This window comes from Acromyrmex echinatior, chromosome 17 (assembly GCF_024713525.1).
Source record: "Acromyrmex echinatior isolate Ae372 chromosome 17, ASM2471352v2, whole genome shotgun sequence".
NCBI lineage: Eukaryota > Metazoa > Arthropoda > Insecta > Hymenoptera > Formicidae > Acromyrmex > Acromyrmex echinatior.
In genome coordinates, this window is record NC_141868.1 from 3372337 (window position 1) to 3387887 (window position 15551).

Sequence of the window (15551 nt, forward strand, 5' to 3'; positions counted from 1 at the left end):
TTTTGAAATGATATAGCGTATGTAATCCAACAAAACTATTTAAAAATTGATCATTTATTACGTGATTTCAATTTCTTTGTTATAATATTGACCACCAAAAGATCCAAACTGATATATAATGGACTGAATTTTTAAAAGCTTTGGTCCCCGCTTTGATGAATGGCACTAGAATGATACTCAATTAGGCTTCAGCTTTCAGCCTGGCAGATTTAAATCTCATGCTAACCATTGAAGACACAGCTTAGCGCTCAATGATCTCATTTACACACGATAATGAAATTTACATACGATAGTATTCTAGGATTAAATAAAAGTCTTTAAATAAACAGTAGCTAAAAATTTAGAAATTTCAGAGCAAGTAAAAAAAACTTGCTCTTTGAAATTTCTAAATCTTTAGTGAGGAGAATCTTTCTTGAATCAAAAAATTATGGAAGATACTGTGTGTGTGATTACAAGTAGATCTCCATTCAACCATAATAAGAAAAAGTTTAATTATATTGGTAAAAATCACTTAAAAGTCAACTACAATAAAAAAAAAAGATTAAATTAATTGAAATTATAATTAAACTCTCTAAAAATGATTAAATTAAATTAATAAAAATTATCAAGATCTAAAAAGAACAAATTAAACGAGTAAAAATTACTATCAAATGCTAAAAATCTAAAAGAAAAGGACAAGTTATTGGTAAAAATATTAAACGCTAAAAATCTGGACTAAAAATATTTCGATCATGCTTACCGATGCTGAAAGACTTCTCGTGGGCCGATGGTATCGGACCTTCTTTAGATATACTGTGTATATGACGCCGTCGCCTCTTTCCTCGCCCCATAAACGCCACGTGGGCTGCAAAGTAGAAAATCGAACATCGAACTTAATCATGAATGAATGTGAATGATTATCAATGAATATAAACGATATAAGGAACAAATAACGAAGGACCACACACCAGGGGATGATTTAAATTTCTAATTTCACAGCGGAGCGCTTGCTACTCCCTGTCGCGACCTAACAAAGCAACAAGTAAACAAAGCAATTGGAAATAAAAAAAATGATTCTATTTTTTTCATCCGTAGTTAATTTGTTTATTGTGACAAGTGAAATTGACACTTAGTGACTTTACATCACATTATTTCATATAAGTACAGTTAAAAAAAAAAAATAAATTTTTTGAATTTTAGGTGAATATAACCGCGTTGTCGCATTAATTAACATATTATTACTTTGTATCAATTATTAAAATTAATAATTAAATTTGCTATATAATTATCTTTACAGATTCTTTATTTTGTATTGACTACAAAATCATCCCCCAGGTTGCCTTTCCATTGCACTAAATATGAAAATTTGATACATGCTTCATTACATTTTTAATTTTTCTCATAAAACCTTTCGATTCATCCAAACACATAGCTAATAATATATTTAAATCTAAAATAATTACGTGTGCTAATGCAGAGATTTCTGAATGCTTTGGAATATTTCATTAATTCACAAAAATATGCGCATCAAATCATAAAAATATGTGTGATATGATAAAATCTTATTCTTTTCAAAATTTAATCAGATATTATAGATAATTACAGAGTTTCTTTGTTTTCTGAAACTTGATTTAAGCGTTGCAAAACATTGTGCGGAATTATTGCAAAAATACTGTAAAGATCACGATAGAATAATAGAAATGAGAAATATGATTCATACGCAATTGCTTGATGAGAACAAGTACGTGGTTGAATTTATGTATTTTATATAAATTACGTAGACAAGAATTCATCGACATGTACATATAATGTTGCGGTTTCATTATCAAATCAAAATAAATTTTTCTCAACTTTCAATGTGAATTCTTCTACATATAGATTTTAACAGATGTAATCCACGTAGAATTGCTGAACTAAAGTTGCTCATCCGCAAGCAACACACGGTGGAGTTCCACGTTCTCGCAACTTTATAACCTAGTAAACAACCACCAACTAAGAGTAACATAACATTAATTATAGTTCCACACTGAACAATATAAATATAACACATGTTGAATGTAACAGTTACATTGTGTTGAGTATGAAACTATAACATTGATGTTGTACTACTTTTAGTTACTTGTACTAATTTTACTGAAAAGATATTTCATCCATACTCTAATAAGGTAATTTCTTGAAGGCGGATCTCCAAAATTAGATCCAAAATCTCATTTTGATAGTACAATTTTATTTAGTTCTGCATAAAAATTAATTTAGAAACTTGATATTCTTGAAAATTACATATAAAATGTATTAAATTAACTGTTGAGTTCGGTTCTCAATTCATGTATCTACGTAGACATTACAAGGAAACTTATGAGACAAGATCGATTAGAAATATCGATTAGAATCTATACCCACTCGACTGTTCACGTGAAATCTATTTATCTATTTGAATAGAAAGACATCGAATCCACATACTTGTTCTTATTAAGCGATATTTATCTATCCAGATCTTATAAGATCTATATGTTTGTCAGACAAGATAATTATAAAAAACAAAAAAAAAGTAAATCTACTTACTAACTTCCTTGACTTTTCATTTAATGAATAAATCATGAAATCAGCTGACTCATGTCCATGCATAATAAACATATAGTCGTGTGCACGTGTACACATACAAATATACATGCAAACGTATTACTTATCAGTGACAGTCGGTCGAGCCACAGGCAGTCTGTATAATTAATTTCAACTTGATAAAGACGGGCTCACTCACGCGATGACGTAACATCTATGTGATAACGCTCGCCTTAAAGGTAGTTAGCCTTTAGAAAAGGTGTTTTGGCTTATCATCACGGAAAGAAACTATAATTAGCGATCTTTGTTGTGAAACGCTTGTCGTTTCGCAAATTAAGGAAATAAGTTTAGTTATTCCCTACGGCTTAATGTCAAATTGAAAAGTTTAGTACAAATTTTTAAATCCAGTTAACAAGGTAATTCTTAAGAAAGTTGATTTAATTATTTTGATAGAACATTAATTTGACATAGTTTGAAAAATTAATTTAAGTGAGCTTTTACAAAAAATAAATCTTTAACCAATCAAATATAATCAATTGTGCTATTAATAATAATTTGAAAATCATTATTTGAAAATCGTCAGTTTTATCTAAATATATTTTTTAGTAAGTGAATTTAAGAAAATAATTACATTTGTTATAATTGTGATTGCATTTATTGAATAAAAATGTTTATTTTATTTATATATCTTGATATTTCACTACATTAATATTTAAAATTATCATAATTTATAGTATAATTTTTTCATGTTTGAGAGATAATTTTTATTTACTAATATTATAACAGTAATGATCATAAAAATGGAATTTCCAACCATAATTATTTTACTATGCAATTATAGTTACAGATACCAAACATTTTTCTTTCAATATAATTATTTGTGTTGTATCTTTTGAACTTTGAAGTGAGGGAACGATATCGATCATTGATATTACTGTCATTTTTCTTCTATGAGGCTTAATGGTGATCGCCAAAGCTTGTCGTGTGATGTCCATTTATTTAACATTGAGATATGAGATTCTGTAAACAAAGCGAGTCTTAGAGGCCATAAAGGGGACTTAATGTCGTGAAATCCGGTACGATAGACGTACGTATTCACACTGGTACAAACGATTACAATCGAAGCCGTACTGAGGACGTAATATCGGCGAGGGACGAGAAACCGGAGAACGCGGAGAGAGAAGCGTGTCATTGCTACCTTTGATGTTTTCTTGCTTTCGAGAAAAGAGATCGTCTCGCGGAAAAACAACAGAAACTGGAATCTGTAGAAACCTCATTTTTCCTGTTGAACGCATTCTCAAGAGTGTCTCTCCCGCGGGGTATTAATTAAGAAAATAGTTCACAGAACTAACTGCTCAGAGAGAATTGCGTATTTTTATTATAGCTATTATATATATAAATATAATTATATAGATTAGATTTAATAAAAAGAAATTAATTTTGGTGCGAAGTATAAGTACAGTTAAATGGATTATAAAATAATAATTTCTTAAAATTGTGAGCAAAGTGGCGAAGGCTCATAAAGAGCTATAGAGCCATACAACAACAAGAAGAAAAAGAAAAATTTCTTGTAATTAGGACTAAAATATTTAAGAATATCTTTTTTATTTGTGAATGTCATTATTGACGTATTAGAATTAAATTCTTTCTACTTATTAATTAGTTGAAATTGTTTTATAATTTTTAATTAGATTCTCTTAATCTTATCAAAAATTATATCTGATTAATTTTGATCCAAGTTAGGTATCATAAGGAAAACTTCTTTTATTAATTAATAATGTAAATAAATAAATAATTTTTTAATATTTTTTTATTTACTTTGTGTTTTATGACATGAATTTCAAAAACCAATTTGAGTAAAATTTCTCGCAATTTAACGATTATTTAATATATTTGATTTCAAAAATTCCAATGGTGCGCGAAAAAAAAATATTTGGTTGAATTAACTGGAATTCTGGTGGAAGATAAATGATCCAGAATTCTGTTTGAAATAACCAGAATTCTAGTAAACTTAATTAGAATTCTGGATCGTTCATTTTCCACCGCAAATTCAGTTAATTCAACCAAATATTTTTCTCCATGCAGAGTTGTCGATTTCACCTCGATGCAGACGAGACCCAAGAAACGAGGATCCCAAGTCCACCCGCTCACGCCCCGGAACGACCAAGCAATTAGACGTTCGCAGAGGAAGAACCCGAGCGTGACTCGAGGTCCTCGTACCTGTATACTAGTCCTTGACAGCCGCTTCCCTCATGTCGATTCGCCATTGTTCAGCAGTAAACAGCACGAGCCGAGCCTCGATGCCTGTTCCTTAAGTATAAACCAAGTATAAACGCAACGGAGTATCTCCCGATCGAGGTTGAATTGTAATTAGGGACATTTCCGGTAGTAAAACCCATGATATCGTTCGTTGATCACATCACGCAGGATAATGTTTTCATCTTGAAACACGCGCTCTCCGCGCTTATCTTTAGTATTAAAGGCGTGTATAAATTATATATCATTCTTTTACTTCAAATGTGACACAATTATTTTTCGACTTGACAAAAAAAATTGACTAATTAAATAATATCGGCCAAAAAATATAAAAATATTCTTAATATGATCAAATGTCATTTTTGTCATTTTTCCTTCATCCTTAAAAATCACCCTTTTTGAATTGTAACGATTTTAATGACTTTTAATGAAGTTAAATTGATTCGCGCATAGAGATGTGAGTTTGTTATTAGAAAAAATGATTTGTTATGTGATGATTTGCTAGGAAAAGGGATCCATCAGTTACTATTGCGTATCATATTTCTCATTATTTGTCAAATTTAACAAATAATATACAGTTTACCATACAAATCACACTTGTCCTGTATATTGATTGTACAAAATATATTGCTAGTATAATTTACAATCACTAACAAAACGACTAGCATATAACGACTAGCATCAGTTTCCATGACAGAAGAATCATGGACAATAAATCAAAAGTTACAAATCATATTCGTTTTCGATATCGAGAACATTTGTTGCCATTATATCTACAAATCAAATTTTTTATTAGCGGCTTGTTAAATTAACAAAATCTTTTCAATCCGTGCATTTTTAATGATTAACAAAATAATATTCACTTAAGTTACTATATTTTTTGAGCTATGTATGTCACTTTTGAAGTGACATAAGGAAGCGATATATTTATTACTATATTATGGAAAAAAGATAATTGTTAACATTTTCTAAATAGAAATTAAATATTTGAATACTTATGACAGGAAATTTAACTACAAGCCAAAAACAAAAATCTTAGGAGAAGTTTCTGAATTAAACAGCACTCATTTATTTATAAGCGCTTTGAAAAAGTATATAAAAAGTGATTTTGGCTCAGGATACTTTCCAAAGCGGATTGAATGTGTGTTTCAATTAGAATAAACGCCCGGATTCATAAATACAGAAACGGTTTGGCGATGGCACACGATCGAACGACGGCAACGACTTCCTGGTGGTTTTCGAATTTCAATGTTAGTCGCGTGTGAATGGACTGAATATATCGAGTGGCTGTAGATAAGCGATTCGCACCGGTTCGGGGATCGATCGTCGCGAAACGAGTGCAAGATTCATGAGATCACGTCGATATAGTCGTACTAGTACGACCATATAGTACGACTATAAGTAAATTGACAATGGTCGTAGTATCGTAAACCATTGTAAGTAACATCGTTCACCGTTTCTGGAACGTCGAGATTACTGCTCGAGAAGTGTATCTACATTCGCGCGCGAATGGTGAACGAGATTGGCGCGGCCGCGGCGTCGCGGAATCCCGTAAATGTCCCGCCGGGGTCAACATCCGCCTGCGGGGTCCCGAAATACATCCCTATTATTTCCCGTTGGATTTCTCAAAGTCCATGTTGGAGACCGTGACGTGAAACCGTGACGAAAACAATCTTTGCATCATTGGATCAATTTCCCACTTCTCATTTTAGAATTGCTATAAACTATACTAGGAATCTTTGGAAGGAATGATGAATACATGTTTTTCTGCGAAAAATTCAGAGTCCACATCTCTTTAAATATTTAAATAATATCTTTGATAAACGATGTGCGTATGAATATTATATAATATACTTCAGGCTAAAAGTTTAGAAATATTTTTTTAAATTGACATTTTTGAGATTACTTGTTCAAATATTCAGAACAATATGTTTTTTTTTTATTGTTAAAGTAATCTTAAAAATATCAATTTTGAAAAAATATTTTGAAACTTTTAGCCTGAAGTATATATATATATATATATATATATATATATATATATATATATATATATATATATTATATAATATTTATACGCACAATGTTCATCACAGATATTATTTAAATATTTAAAGAGATGTCGATTCTGAATTTTTCGCAGAAAAGCGCCATGCATACGTCATTCCTTCCAATGAGACAAAGATTCCTAGCACATCGTTAATTCTTCAGATCCTACAATAACAATTGTTGGATTTAAAGAATTACATAAAAAAAAAACACATTGTTATGGATATTTCAATAAGTAATTTTAAAAATTCTATTTTTTTTAAGTGTTTCGAAACTTTTGGCTTGGAATGTAAATACAGTTATATGATGTATAATAGAGATATAGAATAATGTATAATACATACAACGATAATTAAAATAAATTAATGAATTAAATAAATATCTAATATACAAATTATATACACATCCGGTTAATAATAATAATGAAAAAATTAATCAATATTTATTCCGATTCAGTCGTAAAAGACGACGTTTTCTTTTGATAAAAAGTGGCTTTTGCGAGGAAAAAGTTCCTCAGCCGGTTGAGACTAATGTAATTTTTATTTTTACTGATCGAACTGCCAAGGGATCGCTTTTTTTCCACTCAGGAGATAATACAATTTCGATGACATTTTGACTCTGATTACTCAGTTAAACAACTGGCGTGTGTGCGACACACACACACGAGGATCAATGCGCTTAATCCGGGAATCATGTCACTCATTGCTCCCAAAGTTTGGTAGGTATGGGGATTGAGATAGTACAATGCATCTGTTGCACACTTACAAATCCTATTTGGCATGCACTAGTTTAAACATCGACGATGAAAGTAACGAAAAGATTTTCATTCATTTTTTTTCATGCATCTTAAGGTTTAATTAAAAATTTTCACTCATGACAAAAACGATATTTTTAGCAGGCCATGCAAACATATTGGGTGTATCGTAAAGATAAGTCCATTCTCTGATTGAACTCCGAATTTCTTATCGAAAAATATTTGACTAAATATTAAACTTTCTAAAAGATTTGCATCTTTATCGAACCAAACCTCGCAAAACAAACCTTGAATTAAAAATTTATTACTGGATGAATTTTAATAAAAACGTATAAATATACATTTTTTTCCCATGTAGATAAAATCAGTATGAATTGATTAATGAATAACTAATTCATTATACGTTACATTACATTGAGAATTAAGAATATAAAAATAAACATATTCTCTGATTGAACTCCAAATTTCTTATTAAGGAAAAGATTATCAAGTAAACATCAAACTTTCTGCAATTTGTATTTTGGTCATCAAACCTCACAGAAAAAGCATTAAACTAAAATTTTATTACTGGGTGAATTTTAATAAAAAAAATATATTTAGATAAAAATGTATATTTTGATAAAAATATATAAATTTATTTTATTATTTTAAATTACTACTTTCATAAAATGTTATTTGTCTTCCTATTAAACTAACAAGATTATTTTTAACTAAACTAGTACTGTAAATACAATATCTTTTTTCCCACGTAGATAAGACTGATGTAAAAAGAATCGATTGATGAATAATTTATCATACGTTACATTGAGAACTCCACTTTCGGTGTTGAGGAATTCGCGATTAAGCTAGCTTAACTCGATTGTTTATCAACATATTACCGGGAACATTACGATACACCTCTCATGCGAAATACATATGTATAACATATAAACATACATGTGACATACATCAAGCTTCGCTCAATGACAAAAGTGCTGGCAAATCAAATAGACACAAACCAAATAGGTGTAAAATCACGAATGGAAACGAGAGAATCAATCTTATCGCGCTCAATAATTAATCGTTATCATAATCCCATAATCTCTTCGCACATCTACTAATCTCCATAAGACTCTCCCGCTTCAAACAAACATACGAGTCGTCAACGAAAACGAAGCAGAACGAACGAACGAACGAAAGACCAAAACAGCAGGATGCCATCCGGTCATCCGATGTCTCTTTACCTGTTGCACGTACCACTGGGTGGAGCTCTGGCTCTTCCGGTGGCCACCGGGCTTGCAGGGGGCGCAGAGCAGCAGAGGGGTCAGTTTGTTCACCCCCTTAGCGGAGGAGACGGCGCCGGTCGCCGCCGGCGTGGGCGACGCTGTGGGGCTCAGCCCGTCATCCCCCCCCAACACCGGCCACAGCATCCACGTGTTTTAACCCCCGCTGACCCCGTCTACTTCGTCCTCGCTCCCTTTTTTCCTCGCTGCCACCCCCTCGGTGGTGCTCCCTGGTCGCTGCCACCCCCTTAGTCGCGGAATTGCACGTCTCCGTCTCTCGTCCTCTCCTTCGCACCCCTCCCGTCCACCTGCTTGTCTTCTCTTCGCACCCCTTGGTACCCTACCCTCTTCTTCTCGGGGGAGCAATCTCTTCTTCCGGCCGAACTTCCTCCCGCGTTACGGCGCGAGCTGTCGCGATGCCCGTTGCCGGCGAACTGAGATCGTCGGCCGACGTCGCGTCACCACGCCTCGATGTCGATGACGACGTTGACGTTCACGCGCGATAGCCCGCTCGGGATGCAGGAGCGTATCATGGTATCAGGTCGATACGGATTTCTGACGTTCGACAGCTGCGGCTGAAGTTTGAGATTTCGATCGATTGAGGGCAACTTATTGTTTGCTCAGCTGCCTGAGAAGTTCGCGGAGTCACTTTGTCGTTATTTCGCGACGCTCGTCGTTATTTATGAGCGCTGGAGATTAATAACGAGAGCTAGTATTCCGCGAGATTGTCGTGATCTTAAAACGCCACGATGTTAAAGTTTATTCATTATCAACTTTGTATATATTTATTCTAAGTGTACATAAATATCTAAATCTTCATTGTACATTTTCAGAAATCAATCTTATTTTATTTACATTCATCCATCCTTCATAATTTATATAAATTTATTCCATAATATTAATTTTTATTCAACTGCCGAAAGAGATAAATGAGATTTTAATTTTCAATTTTTTTTAATATTAATGATGATACTTTTTGAAAGATTATTTTACAGTATGCATTCGAATTATAATTTGACATTCCTTTCGAGTTAATTTTAGCATTGTTTATCTTCCTACAAGCATTACTCATTTTTTGATTTAAATTCAGAAAAATAGATTTGTTTTGAAATATTTCATTTAATCGATTGAAGAGTTGTTTTTATCTGGGATTATTTTAAAACTGAACACTTTTTTACGTAAATTGTTGCATATACGTGTGTTTTCAAAAATAAATCTGAATTTATTTAAGTCACTCATCCTTCATATTTATATAAATTTAAATTCAGCTCCGAATATTGACAATTTCTATTTATCCGGAAACAGAAACATTAATGAGATTTTCATGTAAATTTAGATTTTAATTACATTCTATTAAAGTTATATTAAAGAAATTTCAATTTTTTACTTTTTTTAAATATTACCGATAATATAATATATTTGGGGAGATTATATTTCAGAGTAGCATAAATTTGAATTCTAATTTGAACATCCCTTTCGCATTGATTCGCGCATCCATCATCGCAGCCCTGAGGCGAGTGCACAACAGTACGTTTACGCTTATCGAGAATCGATTGTTGTATCACACCTGTCTTACAACCTGACTAACTGCGAAGACAAACAAACAAACCCGATACACTCTATTTCGGGAAACTAACAAGAACGAGACGCCTCCGGACGCTTCAATAGCTTGACAAGTAATTAGCTCTAAAAGGTCGTAGGTCACGTGAGTGTATGTATCTACTTCCGGTACGCGTATCATGTTCATTGCGTGGGCTACGTAACCCCAGGGCACTATGTATTTTGAGTAAAGGATGGGGTTGCGTAACCCCTTTACCTCTTTCGCAGCTAAAGGGCAGCATATATGTAAAGTGCTAAAGGACACAGCGCGTTAAATGTTATTTTACCAAAACGAAGGCAGACGTTCTTCCGCAAAGCAAGAAGCTATTATATCTAGTTTACCGCGTTTAATTTCACGTTGTTCGATTTAATACTTAAAATGACAGCAAGATGAATAATAATGAAAGTGGTGATTCAATTATGCAACAGTTCAATTATGATTTAATAGAGAGAGAATTAATTAAATTGATATAGCAATTCTCTGTCTCAATTGTTTATACTTCAAATACAGCCTTCGCTATAAGTATAAAGCAATCTCAATTTATTGCATTTTCTTGGAAAAAGTGGTAATACGAGCTAAAGAAAAACTAACGAAATATTAAATAAATATAATTTTTTAATAAAACTTTTTAATTCATTTTTTATTAGGTTAGAAACTTCGTAGCGCTACTTCATTTGTATCATATCTATATATTTTTAAACAAATTTGGCAATTATATCATTCGATAAATTTTAGCTTTAAAAATCTTAAATTTTGCAGCACAATAAAACACTTAATTATAAACGATTTTAAAAAATTAAAATGCTCCTATTATTTAATCCGCAATCTCAGTACAACAAAAAATTTTAGAAACATTAAAAAAAATGATTTTATAGAGAAAACTAAGTTTTCACTAGAAAATTGCGGTAAGTTTTTTTGGGCATGTGACAGGCCCATAAAGTGAGAAGAAAATTTCTCATTTTGTTCAATAATTTTCCTACAATAGATATATAAAAATTATAAAATTCACAGAAACTCAAAAGACATCATGACTTTTCGAAAGTAAAGATTTTAAGCTCTTTTTAAGCTTCAAAACTCTTTTTTCAAAATTTAAATTTGTTCATTTTTAACAAAATTGGCTGTTTGAATTTTGAAATTCGTAGTGCTATGAACTTCTGTTCCAATTAAATAGAATAGAACGTTTATATCGATTTTGTGAAAATGTTTTGTATTTATAACTAAAGCATTGTATTTCTCTCGTCAGAAGGACTTTTGACAAATTTTTCTACATAATATCATCTTACAATTAGTATCAAAACATCAAATGCATTTAAAATTTTACCAAATGAAAATATAACGATGATATAACAAATTGGTAATCGACGCATCTTGTCGATTACCAATTTGTTATATCATCGTTATGTTCAATTTCATTAATAGGCAATAATCTTCATTTCGCGAATTAATCACTACGATCGCGCGCGGGAATAATATTTCCTAGGAAGGGAAGATTCCTGACGCGAGATTCTTGACTTAACATTGCAGAACCAACGGAGGATTGCTGGAATAGAACACGAGAGAGAAAATATTTTTACTCCCGATTTTTTTTCTCAGGAAAGAAATATTCTTGGGACGCGTTGTTTAGAATAATCCGTACGAGGAGGGAAAAGCACGTTATTATACATTAAGGAGTACGCAATCATTTCAGAAATATGCTTCTATGCAATCGTCTATCTTTAGAATATAATGTATCCAGAAATCTCTCTCTCTCTCTCTCTCTCTCGAAATATTCCTGGCATATTTTTGCTTTCTTCGGAGAAAAAGATTCCAGAATATCTCCTCTGCCTGCTAAAGAATTCAGAGTTTTTTCAGAATGCTCTCTCACGAGTGCGACGTCAAAATGTGCGAGAAATGTCCTCGCGGAATGTTATTCCCTTGCATTAAGAGAAAAGGGTTGGTATTTGTGGCTAATTACATGATGAAATAATTATGGTTGTTATGGTTAAGAGTTGTGTTAATCCATTTTTCTCGTTATTGTTACAATCTTGGCAAAAAGTATAAAGCACTCTCACAAATTCACATAAACGTTCGATATTTAACGAAAAATAAATTGAAAGTTTTATTGAAAAATAAAATTTATTTTTACAATAATTTTAATATCTTGTTAGTTTTCCTTTGAAGTTTATTATATCTTTTCCAAAAAAGTGCAACTAATTAAGAACAGATATCTACAGCCAAGGCTGCTGTATAATATTAGTAATAATAATACTGTTTAACAGAAAAAAACACTAGAACTAATCATTTCTCGTAGTTTTTTTTGACGTTGAATATGAACTCAGCTTCCAAATTATCACATCACAATTTTGAGAAATTTAAAGTTGTAAAAGAGAGCTATTTTTACGTATTTTATTATATTATAATTACGAAGTGACGTGCTAGAGAAGTTTCATTGCAATTAAAATTAAGCTTGTTGTTAAAATTTTCAAAATTATTTTTTTAGTGTTAACTACTTTACTTTATGAAATTTATTGTGAAAAAGTGACATAGGATGATTTATCAAATAACTTTTAATTATTTTTAATTAAACATAAAGGTTTTTTAGGTCGCTTTATACAAATCCGATGTCAAATTGATAAATTCAAAATCATGAAAAACATCTTCTACATTTTATAATGATCCGGACATTTTTCAAGTTTAACATCCGCCATGTTAAATTTACCATTTTGAATTTGTTAATTTTGAAATTGGATTTATATATTCAATGATCTAAAACCTTTTAAGTTTAAATATAGTTGAAAGCTATTTGTTAAATCATCGATGAGTTAATTCACTGTTTTTCTGATTTATTATTTAATCTCTTTATATTTATTATCTTTCATTTAACTATGAATATTTTAATAATTGTAGCCGACACTAAAAAATTTTGAAAGCTGAAAGTCGCTATATACTTAATTTTGATTGCAATAAAACTTCTCCAGTACGTTATAATATGACTAAATTTGTCCTTCCTTTCGCAAATTTGAATTGCAAATTTCTCAAAATTGTGACGTGATGCAATAATTTAATAAACACATTCATATTTAGCATCCAAAAAAATAACTTGTTTTAATGTTTGAAAAAGTCATTTTATCATACAGTATAATTACATTTGCAATTTTATAAAAAAAAAATATATAGTTGACACCAAAAAAAATGACTATAAAATATAGTTAAATAACTACAATTTTTACATTTACATTTTACATTTTTTCTCTCAATGTGCTAAATGAGACGGATTCCCTTGGTGATTCTCGTGATTGTCAGGAATATAAAGGAGAATCGGCGAAAAGAGGATACACACGTCATCGAGTGGCAATTGGGACGAGCTCGTTTCCCGCGAACAAGCTCGAGCGTTGAAATTCGATTATCGCTCGCGATTGGATTTCGTTAGTTGGGCGAATGTAACGAACGTCACGATACGATGGCCCTACGACGCATTCAGAGAATATACGCTGAATGATAAAAATGTCGATGCCCGTCGACGCCTCGCTCGAATGATAAAACGAACGCCCCGTCGCGGCATGACACGAGAGACTAACGGGCGTATGTATCGCAATCTTAACCCTTTTGGAAACGTGAATCGAGTACAGAGAGATTAATTCTCTCGTGTTTAATTAAAAGCAAACTCTTTCAAATTCGTAATTTTTCAAGATCGATATTACTTTTCAATATTACTTTTTTAAATATAATTTTCTTAACACGTTTTCTAAGCAAATTTTATCTCGTATTTAATTCTTAAATTAAGAATGAATTCTTTCCAATTATATATATATATTTTATCATTATTTGTTTATACGCAAAAAAAAAAGATTTTACTGAAATATCTAAAAATTTAATTAAGGTCTGCAAATAATTTTGCTGGATCATCAAAATAATTATGTAGGAAACGATAAACAATGCTACAAAAAGTTTTGACATTGCAATCAATTTTAATGTTCTAGATAATTATTTTTATGACTCAACAAAATTATTTTCAGATCCGTATCGAGATAAATTTTCATATGCTTCCAGCAAAAACCGTTCTTTATAAAAAAATAACTGCGCGATATTATTTTCTTGAACTATATGTTTTTATCACGTCTGCTTTTATATGAAATTTTATCTTTTATTTAATTCCTCAATTAAGAACTCAATTAAGAGCAAACTTTCCAAATTGCCTCGCGTCCTCTAATAATTGCTTCTGGATGAAAAATGAAAATCGAGTCTTTCTTTTTTGACACGTTGATTTCTTTAAATTAACTATTGTATGAAATTTTTTCAAGTTTCATTAAAATTTATTAGTAAAAAATGCGCTTAGAAGTTTCACTACACCACGTTGCAAATGAAATTATTTTCTACATTCAAATTATTCAAGACGGTGAAGCAAATAATTCTGAGGAAGTTTCTCAACTCTGTACGACTTTCCTTCTTCGTTAATTCACGTAATAGGCAAATGAAGATCTTTGAAGAATGAGCCATGAAATTAGCTCAGGAAAGTTGGCATTTTCAGTAAATCGATTGCTGAAATTTTTTTTACCAATGTGAAAAATATCGTATTTTTCTTTTCACAATGGACAGATCCTGACAGTGACGTACGTCGCGAGATCATGGAGCCAATCTATCTGGTATAATCTGGGATCTCCCGATGTGACACACTCCCGGGAGGAGATATAATCAGAATGCATTATGCAACACAGGTATTGTCCATAAAGGGAGGCAGCAGGCTCGTTCGGCGGGAGGCAGCAGGAAGTGCTTAACCCACGTTTAAGCACCTCTCGCATCTCTCGCTCCCGTGTCATTTAGCGGCTTTAATGGCACTCATGTAAAACCCTTCATCCGCAATGGAGGATCCTAATTGCTCCGGTTTCCATGCGCGCTTTCTGTGCCATAGACTCGCCATCTATAATAATTACGCCCGTCCCTTTGTGCGTGCATAGTGCATGGACCACAGAATTACTCTCCGGTGCTATGAGCTATCGATTTTCGGCGAAAGCGCTGTGGGAATATTTTGTGAACGTTAGTAAACATCTTTCTACCGTAAACTGCGCATATTTACTCTTACGAGGATTAATTCGATGAAATTAACGATAGTAGTAAA

General features: G+C 31.9%; 1 protein-coding gene across 4 annotated transcripts in view; it reads right to left on the bottom strand.

The window, feature by feature from the left end:
* The window catches only part of Rgl (Ral guanine nucleotide dissociation stimulator-like), a 52058-nt gene that overhangs the window by 12057 nt on the left and 24450 nt on the right, over positions 1–15551 (bottom strand). For 3 of the 4 annotated variants that reach the window (XM_011061517.2, XM_087414998.1, XM_087414999.1), the window contains exons 2-3: positions 8818–9431; positions 740–844 (exon numbers count right to left, since the gene is read on the bottom strand). In XM_011061517.2, coding sequence (XP_011059819.2) covers positions 740–844; positions 8818–9003 — 291 coding nt within the window. In that variant the 5' untranslated portion in view covers positions 9004–9431. The remainder of the gene's footprint in view (positions 1–739; positions 845–8817; positions 9432–15551) is intronic. The other variant, XM_087415000.1, reaches the window with a different exon arrangement.